We start from the raw sequence: 10634 nt of genomic DNA on the forward strand, positions 1-10634 counted from the left end.
CCTCCCCCTCCTCCCCACCCCTCCTCACCCCTCCTCACCCCCTCCTTCATCTCCCTCTACCATTCCTCTCTCTCCCTCCAGTGTTTCCTACAGAATGTGATTATATTTGTGGCGGCAGGCAGGGGTGGAGCTAGATGTAAACATTTGGGGCTCAGCCCAAAGCTATGTCCTAGTTCAGGTTAGATGTGAGTGTAGTTTGGGACTTCAACAAGTAAAGCGGGAAAAAAAATCGACTCAATTGGAGCGGAAATCGTTTTTGGAGCTTTACGTAAACATAACATTAGACTTATATTGTTATACTGGTCGAATGTATTTAACTATGAATATTATTATATTTAACTTGAATGTATCCGTTTTGTGCAGAGAATGATACTAACTGTTCATAAACTCCGGATTGATTCTCTTGCCGATTATCGGAAAAAACTGTTTGTCCCGCGCATTGATTCAGAGGGTGCACGGAGAGAGGGGGCTGTGAGCCACAGACGGGTCTGTTGCAGTGAGAGGGAGAGAAGGCGAGTGGGGCAAGAAGGGGCTTAGCCAATCAATGGGCTGCGCGCAGCTCAAACATTTTTTGCCATGTTAAACTGTAAAAAAAAAAAACAGTTCATACATTTGTGGCAGTCATTTTTGAATTGTTGCGGCCCGCCACAAATAAATCAATGTATGGAAAACATACAGAAACACTGCCCTCCACCCTCCCTCCCCCCTCTCTTGTTTCTCCTCTCTCCCTCCCTCTCTCCCTCCCTCCCTCTCTCCCTCCCTCTCTCCTCCCTCTCTCCCTCCCTCCCTCCCTCTCTGCTCCCTCTCTCCTCCCTCTCTCCTCCCTCTCTCCTCCCTCTCTCCCTCCCTCCCTCTCTGCTCCCTCTCTCCTCCCTCTCTCCTCCCTCTCTCCTCCCTCTCTCCCTCCCTCTCTCCCTCCCTCCCTCCCTCTCTGCTCCCTCTCTCCCTCCCTCCCTCTCTCCTCCCTCCCTCTCTCCTCCCTCTCTCCCTCCCTCTCTCCTCCCTCTCTCCTCCCTCTCTCCTCCCTCTCTCCCTCCCTCTCTCCTCCCTCTCTCCTCCCTCTCTCCCTCCCTCTCTCCTCCCTCTCTCCCTCCCTCTCTCCTCCCTCTCTCCTCCCTCTCTCCCTCCCTCTCTCCTCCCTCTCTCCTCCCTCTCTCCCTCCCTCTCTCCTCCCTCTCTCCTCCCTCTCTCCCTCCCTCTCTCCTCCCTCTCTCCCCCTCTCTCCCCCTCTCTCCCTCCCTCTCTCCTCCCTCTCTCCTCCCTCTCTCCCTCCCTCTCTCCTCCCTCTCTCCTCCCTCTCTCCTCCCTCTCTCCTCCCTCTCTCCCTCCCTCTCTCCTCCCTCTCTCCTCCCTCTCTGCTCCCTCTCTCCTCCCTCTCTCCCTCCCTCTCTCCTCCCTCTCTCCCTCCCTCTCTCCTCCCTCTCTCCTCCCTCTCTCCCTCCCTCCCTCTCTCCTCCCTCTCTCCCTCCCTCTCTCCCTCCCTCTCTCCTCCCTCTCTCCTCCCTCTCTCCCTCCCTCTCTCCTCCCTCTCTCCTCCCTCTCTCCTCCCTCTCTCCCTCCCTCTCTCCTCCCTCTCTCCCCCCTCTCTCCTCCCTCTCTCCCCCCTCTCTCCTCCCTCTCTCCCTCCCTCTCTCCTCCCTCTCTCCTCCCTCTCTCCTCCCTCTCTCCTCCCTCTCTCCCTCCCTCTCTCCTCCCTCTCTCCTCCCTCTCTGCTCCCTCTCTCCTCCCTCTCTCCCTCCCTCTCTCCTCCCTCTCTCCTCCCTCTCTCCCTCCCTCTCTCCTCCCTCTCTCCTCCCTCTCTCCCTCCCTCTCTCCTCCCTCTCTCCTCCCTCTCTCCCTCCCTCTCTCCCCCCTCTCTCCTCCCTCTCTGCTCCCTCTCTCCTCCCTCTCTCCTCCTTCTCTCCTCCCTCTCTCCTCCCTCTCTCCTCCCTCTCTCCCTCCCTCTCTCCTCCCTCTCCCTCCCTCTCTCCTCCCTCTCTCCCTCCCTCTCTCCTCCCTCTCTCCTCCCTCTCTCCCTCCCTCTCTCCCTCCCTCTCTCCTCCCTCTCTCCTCCCTCTCTGCTCCCTCTCTCCTCCCTCTCTCCTCCCTCTCTCCCTCCCTCTTTCCCTCCCTCTCTCCTCCCTCTCTCCTCCCTCTCTCCTCCCTCTCTCCTCCCTCTCTCTTCTCTCCTCTCTGTGAATACAGCTCCTTGAAAGGAACACAGAGCAGCTTTCATCCATTTTCCCCTAAACTTGTCCTCTGCTACCTCCTCCCCTCTCCTCCTCCTCCCTCCTCCCTTCCTCTCCGTCTCTCCTCCTCCTCCTCTATTCCTCATGGTAATAACAAGGACATAGCTGGAGTTCTGAGCCTGTAGACAGACAATCATTCGACCACCATCTATTACAAAGGAGAACACTAGCTCCACTCTCGTCCTCTCTTTATCTTTCTCTCTCACCCTCCTCTCTCCTTTCCTCTCTCTCTCCCTCTCTGCCTCCCTCTGTCTCCCTCCCTCTCTTTCTCCCTCTCTGGCTCCCTCTCTCCCTCCCTCTGCCTCTCTCCCTCCCTCTCTCCCTCTGCCTCTCTCTCTCCCTCTCTGCTTTCCTCCCTCCCTCTCTCCCTCTCTGCCTCTCACCCTCTCTGCCTCTCTCCCTGTCTCCCTCTCTGCCTCTCGTCCGCTCTTCACCAGGCACCTATGGTTCAACACCTCCGTCCTCCTTCATAGGTGAAACGCAACTTCGACCGCAACCGCTGTTTAAACTTTCATTTGATCTTTGAATACAGCAGAGTGCTATTGGCTGCCTTCTAATCCTAATCCTGCTTGTTGGACCTCAATGCCCCACCCCCTTCCTCCTCTAACCCTAACACTTTTCTGTTTGGTTTCTATTTAGTTTCTACTGTCTTTGCTTGGTCTTTAAGACCCAGCTGCTTATTAGGGGAGATGCGCTAGCTGATGGCTTGCTGTGCCAGGTGTACCGCTGCCTACAAGTTAGCTGATCGCTATAAGCCAGACCACAGCCTTCTAGCCTGTTAGCTGATTGCTACAAGCTAGCTGACCGCTACAAGCCAGACCACAGCCTGCTAGCCTGTTAGCCGACAGCTACAAGCTAGCTGACCGCTACAAGCTAGACCACAGCCTGCTAGCCTGTTAGCTGACAGCTACAAGCTAGCTGACCGCTACAAGCTATCTGACCGCTACAAGTTAGACTCTAGGCTGCTAGTAGACTGCTACAAGCTAGCTGACCACTACAAAACAGACCACAGCCTGCTAACTGACTGCTACAAGCCAGACCCCAGCCTGCTAGCTGCCCATCATTGCTGCTGTCTGTCTATTCTAATCTTGGGGCCTACTTGGCATGGCTCAGTCCTGTTTAGTAACATGGTTTTTTTCTCCCCCCTCCTTTGCCCCATGTCTCCTCTCCTTCTCTCTCCCCCATCCTTGTGTCTCTCTCTGTTTCTCTCCCCACTCCTCCTTCTCTCTGTCTCTCTTCAGTGTACGACAAGCAGGGCTTTCTTCTGAACCTGGATGGAAAACTGTAAGTACATTCTAACACTTGTGTTTGTTGACTTGGTTGTGGTTTGTGATGCTTGGGAATCTTCAGAGTAGAGCCCAACCGATTTGTCGGTGAACCGATAATATCAGCCGATATTAGGCATTTTCCAAATTATCGGTATCGGCATTTATAATGGCCGATAAAATATAAATATGTATTTTTTTTTGTAAGAACAAAAGTGAACAAACATTCAAGTATATAGATAAACATAAGATACTCTTACAGTCAGATATCATGTAAAGACAATATTGAAGTTAAATCAATTAAAAAAAACATATATACACATAGAAAGGTATACAGATAAATGAATATTAAAAAATAAAATAAAAACAGACAAAACACCCTTCAATAATTTGTGTTGGCATGGCATAGTTTGTCCACCAGAGGGCACTCTACAACATCCCTGTTCAAAAGACTGTATTTTTATTATTTTTATTTATCAGAATTGTAATATTTTTTTATGTTCCGTTGTGACAATAAAACAAACAAGTTTATTTGTAAACTTCATTATCATATTATTTTAGTGAGGACTCATAAATAACTACAAATAACTAATGTTAGGGAAACTGTTTGTTATATACTAGTAGTATAATTGGACCAATACGCTGTTCTTATTGGTCCAGAGACGTTCTCAAAAGTTCCCAAATCTGTTTGTATACTTCCTGACAGTTCGCACAGGTAAACACATGTTTTTCACGGTGCCTTGGAGATGTAACGATTGACCTTAACAATGTGGCATCTGCTCGGCAACAAAGTATAACTATAGCTCTAGTCTAAACAACAAAATGTGTTTTTTGCACAGGTCCGCTAACGCTTTGTCGCTTTGACAAAGTTTTAAAGAGTTGTTTTGAAGAGTTGCTTGATTTATTGCCTTGGAGATGTAGTGACGTCACCAGTGCAAGTGCAGCTGATTGCTCTGCCAACATGGCGTCTGCTCCAGATTCAACGTGTTTAATTTGGGATCTTCACACATGTTGTTGTAGTATATAAGAAACCAAATGTTTACTCTTCGACAGGTCAGCAAACGCTTTGTCACCTCGATTTGTTAAAACGGTTTGTTTGTAATAGTTTTAACAAATCATTGCTTACAAAGGCTTTTGCAGACGTGTCGAAGATTAAACATTTGCAGTTTATGTTTTGTTACGCGTTTCAGGATAAATAGAAATATTCATATCGTCTGATATACCGGAATATCAGATTTTTACCATCAAATATTCGTATCATTATCGGCCTTAAAAAATATTTATCAGTCGGGATCTATTTCAGTGTTCTAGAGCTCAGAGTGTTCTATTTTTCAGAGTGTCTTGTTCTTGAAAAGCAGCGTGTTTGACAGAAAACAGACGTGAACCATGATGAAGCAAACACAAGATCAGGGTGATCTAGTCACCCTGACTCACATCCCCTGTACTGAGCGGCTGGTAGTGCAACAGCTAGCAGCTAGCTGGTTAACGTTTATGTTCTGGAACATTCACAGCTAGCTATTAAAAAGAACCCAGTTGTGATAAATGTTTGGCTTTGTCAATCCTCCTTTCCTTCTCCCCCTCCCCCTCCTCTCTTCCTCTTCCTGTCTTCCTCTTCCTGTCTTCCTCTTCCTGTCTTCCTGTCCTCATGCTCAGGCCAGCAGAGCTGTCCTATAAGTATGGGAACCTCAGTGAAGGGGTGTGCAAGCCAGGCTACGCTGCTGCCAAGATGACCACCATCTACCCCAAGTAAAAACAGCTTCCTCCTCTCTCAGCTCCCCTTCCTCCTCTCCTTCTCCTCCTCCTACTCTCTTCCTCCTCTCCTCCTCCTCCTCCTCTCCTCTTTTCCTCTCTATCCTCTCCCTCCTCTCTCCTCCTGCTCTTCCTCCTCTCTTCCTCTCTCCACAAGCACCACTCATACCAGTCCTCATTTGTCTACAACCACATAACTGCCTCTCTGTCTCCAGATGGAGGGATCATTATCTTCTCTATCGGTCTCTCTGGAGGTTCTTTATATTTCTGAAGAGTATATCTATAGTACCTTTGTGTCCAGCTCCCAGCATGCCTCTGGGTTTCAGACAGGGCCTGCAGCTCTCCCTTTGATTGAGCACCCAACTTCCTGTCCAGTGCGCAGGCATGACTCATCACTTCCTGCTCCTAATGACACCATCTATAGAACGTTCGGCGGCCCATTGTGACGTCACTGCCGTCTTGTCCAGTCATGCTGCAGGTCTTTGTTCCAGGGATTCATCTCCTACTGCACGCGCTCACAACACCCCTTCTTTGTTGAGCTGCAATGTGTGACTCACTGTGCTGTGTTTCCACTACGGACATGTGTTGATTAGGGGGGCTAGGAATGTCTGTGGACTAGTGGGGCTAGGATTGTCTCGACTAGGTTATACAAATACAATGTGATTTGAGTTGCAGCAGACTACAATTTCTCATGTTCTCCAGAGAACCCAGTCTCATTAAGTGGTTCTCCAGAGCAGTGGTTCCCAACCCTGGTCCTCAGGGCACCCCTGTCCTGCATGTTTTAGATGTTTCCCTGCTCCAACACACCTGATTCAAATGAATGGTCATCAGCAGGCTTCTGCATAGCTGGATAACGACCCATTCATTATAATCAGGTGTGTTGGAGCAAGGAAACATCTAAACCATGCAGGACAGGGGTGCCCTGAGGACCAGGGTTGGGAACCATTGCTCCAGAGAACCCAGTCTCATTCACTGGTTCTACAGAGAGCCCAAGAACCGAGGGGTTCCACAGAGAATGTGAGCATAGAATTTGATACTCCTCAGCTAGTTGATGACTGATCCGGTAGAGACACCCTGGCTTCCTGTCAGACAGAGAACTCCCTCTGGTCATTTCCTGTCTACTTCCTGTTAGGAGCCGAGGAGAGTCATCCACATCCTCCTCTGACGGCGCCCACTGACACATCGATGATCAATGCCTCTCTTACCTCTTACCTCCACCTTCCCTTCCTGTTCCCCTCTTCCCATCTGTCCTCCTCTCCCTCCTCCTCTCCTTCCTCTCCTCCTTCCTCTCTTTGCTCTCCCTCCTCCTCTCCTCTCTTTCCTCTCCCTCCTCTTCTCCTCTCCCTCCTCCTCTCCTCTCCTCTCCTCTCCTCTCTTTCCTCTCCTCTCCTCTCTTTCCTTTCCTCTCCTCTCCTCTCCCTCCTTCCTCCTCTCCTATCCTCTCTTTCCCCTCCCTCCTCCTCTCCTCTCCATCCTCCTCTCCCCTCCTCTTCCTCCTCCTCTCCTAAATGTTTGTTTTGAAGTGTTAAATCATGTGCAGCCTGAACTATGGGTTCAGTCTGGCTCCTCCCGTGTGTGTTTCTGTTTGTGTGTGCATATGTGTGTGTGTATGTGTGTGTGATAGGAGTGATGTGAAGGCTTCTAGGACCAACAGCTCCATGTAAGGTCCTTGGTGTTAGCACTAGCTTGGTGCTAGCATGTGGCCATTAGTTAGGTAAGGTCGTTGATGTCATGAAAACAGCCATCCGTCTAGCCAGCCAGACAGCCAAACATACCTACCAACCTATATACACAAGCCTGCTCCCAGGGTCTCTCTCTCTCCCTGTATCTCTCTCTCTTTGTCCCACACTCTTTCTTACTCTCTACACTCAGTTGTTGTGTTCTAACAATCTCCCCCTCCTCCTCACAGGTTTATGAAACCAGCTCCCATGTTTCTGGATCGCAACTTTAAGCGCCTGGCCAAGGTCAGCCACTACTTACCTCCTTTTGGATTCAAAACACAAGGTGAGGGTGTGTGTGAGGGTGTGTGCGATGAGGGAGATCAGATAGGTAGATATGGTTGTGGTAGATATGGTTGTGGTAGATATGGTTGTGGTCGATATGGTTGTGGTAGATAAGGTTAATATATCATCAGGTGAACTTCAACCTCTGGAACTTTCCCTGATGTTTAAATCCGTCTCTGTCTCACTTCACAGAGAGAATCATCGATCTAATACTGACTGCCACCAAAAATTATGGTCTGTCCGAGGAACTTGACAGGTGAGTTACCGTGGATATACTGTTACACAGAGATGTACAAACCGACTTTCTCTCTCCTTCCCTTTCTCCCTCTCTGTATTGATAATGATGATAGTGATGATGATGAAGGTGGTAGTGATGATGATTGTGTGTATGGTGTGTATGGTGTGTGTGTGTATGGTGTGTGTGTGTGTCAGTCTGGGCTGCAGGAGGTGTGTCATCGTGGGGAACGGGGGCATCCTGGCTAACAAATCTCTGGGCTCCCGCATAGACGAGTACGACATGGTGGTGAGGTCAGTCACACACTCACACGGTACTAGAGCCAGACTGAATATCGCCAGGCCTATATTATCGGCGGGGCGTTATTATCGGTGGAAGCAGATATTATCGTCCTATATTAGGCATTTTCCTACCTATCAGTATCGGCATTTATTATGGCCGAAAATAAAATAAATGGACGAAACACCCGTCAACCATGTTATGAGTGTTGGCGTTGCATAGTTGTTTCCACCAGAGGGCCGTCTACAAGGTCCCTGTTGGCAAACCTCGTGTTTAGAACGCCACAAAAGATATATACACATATCGGCCGATATATCGGAATATCAGATTTTTTAATCGCCAAATAATAGTACCGATATCGGCCTTAAAAATTCTTTATGAGTTGGGCTCTACATGGTACACACACACACCCCCCGACACACCTTGTATCATCCACTCACACACCAAACACACCATCCCAACACACATAGCCCAGACATGTGTATGGTGTGTACGGTGCGTGTGGATGGTGCGTGTTCCCCAGGCTGAACGAGGCCCCGGTGACAGGATATGGTCGTGACGTGGGGACCAAGACTACCCTGAGGATCACCTACCCTGAAGGGGCCATCCAGAGAGCTGAGCGCTACGAGAGCAGTTCCCTGTTCGTCTTCTCAGCCTTCAAACCCCTCGACTTCAAGTGGCTCCGACAGATGGTGTTCAAGGAGAAGCTGGTGAGAGATCCACACAACTGGCTGGGGCTGGGTGTAGGAGTGTGTGGGGGTGGTGTGTGTAGGACTTTGTAGGAGTGTGTGGTGTGTGTGTGTTTCAGGAGTGTTTAGAGTATTCAGTCACATAATAAATGAGAATACCTCCTGAACACAACTGACCCTGGGGCCCCGTGGCGTTCAGAGATAGAACTCACACACACACCTGCCTGTCCTGCATGTGCTGTTTCTGTCTCTCTTGTGAAACAGTGGAAAGTGTGTTGACAGTGGAAAGTGTGTTCTCTTTGTGGGGTCATTGTTGTTCCAGACATCAGAGGAGAGAGAGAGGGAGAGAGAGAGGGAGAGAGAGAGGAGGAAGGCTGTTGATAGACTGGCCACTGAAAACATAGCTAACACTTACATCTGTGCGTGTGTGTATGAATGTCTGTTTCGGAGTGTGTGTGTGCATTGTGCTGTCATGTCTCAATCCTTGGTGTTTTCACCCCTCCACAGTGAGCCATTTAAGAAGTGAGATCTTCAGCACATATTCATCTTTACAATAGATGTGTTTGGATTCCATCAAGTGTCGCTCCCCCCTCCACTGGTGAAGGACTCACCGTGTCTTTGAACAATTGCTCCTGTGCAACCTTTGAAGTCTGTGGTGTGGTGGAGGGGTGTGTGCAGGGGTGTGTGTGCAGAGGGTGCTTCTGTTCAGGAGGAGAAAGAACTGGATCTCCTTTCTTGTCTTCTCCCCTTCTCTCCTCAGCCCTCCTTTCCTTTCCTTTCTTCCATCCTCTACACTCTTATCCCGTTGGGTTAAGGAGTATGAAGGATGTACATCCTGGGATAAACAGGGTTCCTACCAGAGGCTGTGTATGTGTTCCCGTGTATACATGTATGTAGGTTTGTGTCCATATGTGTCCTATAGTGTTGTGTGTGCGCCCATGCATGTGTGTGTGTAGAGTTTCTCTGGATGAGGAGTGTCTGATAAACAGAGAGATCAGCTGTAGTTCCTGGGCAGTGAGTCCAGACTTTAGCCCAGCAGGCCTTGCGTTCAGGAACACACCACACCACCAGGAAGCAGTGAGCGACACGCAGATGTAAACATCTCCCCGTGGTAAACACACATCACTAAGCTGGACCTGTGAGCCTGGCTCGATCACTAAGCTGGATCTGTGAGCCTGGCTCGATCACTAAGCTGGATCTGTGAGCCTGGCTCGATCACTAAGCTGGATCTGTGAGCCTGGCTCGATCACTAAGCTGGATCTGTGAGCCTGGCTCGATCACTAAGCTGGATCTGTGAGCCTGGCTCGATCACTAAGCTGGATCTGTGAGCCTGGCTCGATCACTAAGCTGGATCTGTGAGCCTGGCTCGATCACTAAGCTGGATCTGTGATCCTGGCTCGATCACTAAGATGGATCTGTGATCCTGGCTCGATCACTAAGCTGGATCTGTGAGCCTGGCTCGATCACTAAGCTGGATCTGTGATCCTGGCTCGATCACTAAGATGGATCTGTGATCCTGGCTCGATCACTAAGCTGGATCTGTGAGCCTGGCTCGATCACTAAGATGGATCTGTGAGCCTGGCTCGATCACTAAGTTGGATCTGTGAGCCTGGCTCGATCACTAAGCTGGATCTGTGAGCCTGGCTCGATCACTAAGATGGATCTGTGAGCCTGGCTCGATCACTAAGCTGGATCTGTGAGCCTGGCTCGATCACTAAGCTGGATCTGTGAGCCTGGCTCGATCACTAAGATGGATCTGTGAGCCTGGCTCGATCACTAAGCTGGATCTGTGAGCCTGGCTCGATCACTAAGCTGGATCTGTGAGCCTGGCTCGATCACTAAGCTGGATCTGTGAGCCTGGCTCGATCACTAAGATGGATCTGTGAGCCTGGCTCGATCACTAAGATGGATCAGGGAGCCTGATGGCCCGCCAGCTCCTGTTACAGGCAGCCAGTTGTATGGCCAGGCATTGTTTACTTCCTGTTGACAGTTGTTTACCGCCCCACAGCCTTGTGGGTAATGTGACCAAGAGAGGGAAGGCATGAGGCCGTCCTGGCCACACAGGAAGTGTACTGGAGCATCCTCCTTCAAGCTTTTCCTCGCTTCATCACATATCAAGGTTTCCCCGTGTGTGTGTGTGTGTGCTCACCAGCCCCTACATCCATCAGGTGTTCCCATATTTCTCC

At 50.0% G+C, this 10634-nt stretch overlaps 1 protein-coding gene across 7 annotated transcripts in view; it reads left to right on the top strand.

The window, feature by feature from the left end:
* st3gal3b (ST3 beta-galactoside alpha-2,3-sialyltransferase 3b) overlaps nt 1–10634 on the top strand; it is a 28607-nt gene that overhangs the window by 10748 nt on the left and 7225 nt on the right. For 4 of the 7 annotated variants that reach the window (XM_084706844.1, XM_084706842.1, XM_084706847.1 and 1 more), the window contains 7 exons: nt 2666–2701; nt 3470–3512; nt 5147–5239; nt 7152–7246; nt 7438–7501; nt 7678–7773; nt 8283–8469. In XM_084706844.1, coding sequence (XP_084562970.1) covers nt 2666–2701; nt 3470–3512; nt 5147–5239; nt 7152–7246; nt 7438–7501; nt 7678–7773; nt 8283–8469 — 614 coding nt within the window. The remainder of the gene's footprint in view (nt 1–2665; nt 2702–3469; nt 3513–5146; nt 5240–7151; nt 7247–7437; nt 7502–7677; nt 7774–8282; nt 8470–10634) is intronic. The other 3 variants (XM_084706845.1, XM_084706848.1, XM_084706849.1) reach the window with 1 other exon arrangement.

This window comes from Hypomesus nipponensis, chromosome 10 (genome assembly GCF_054491055.1).
Source record: "Hypomesus nipponensis isolate SF chromosome 10, ASM5449105v1, whole genome shotgun sequence".
NCBI lineage: Eukaryota > Metazoa > Chordata > Actinopteri > Osmeriformes > Osmeridae > Hypomesus > Hypomesus nipponensis.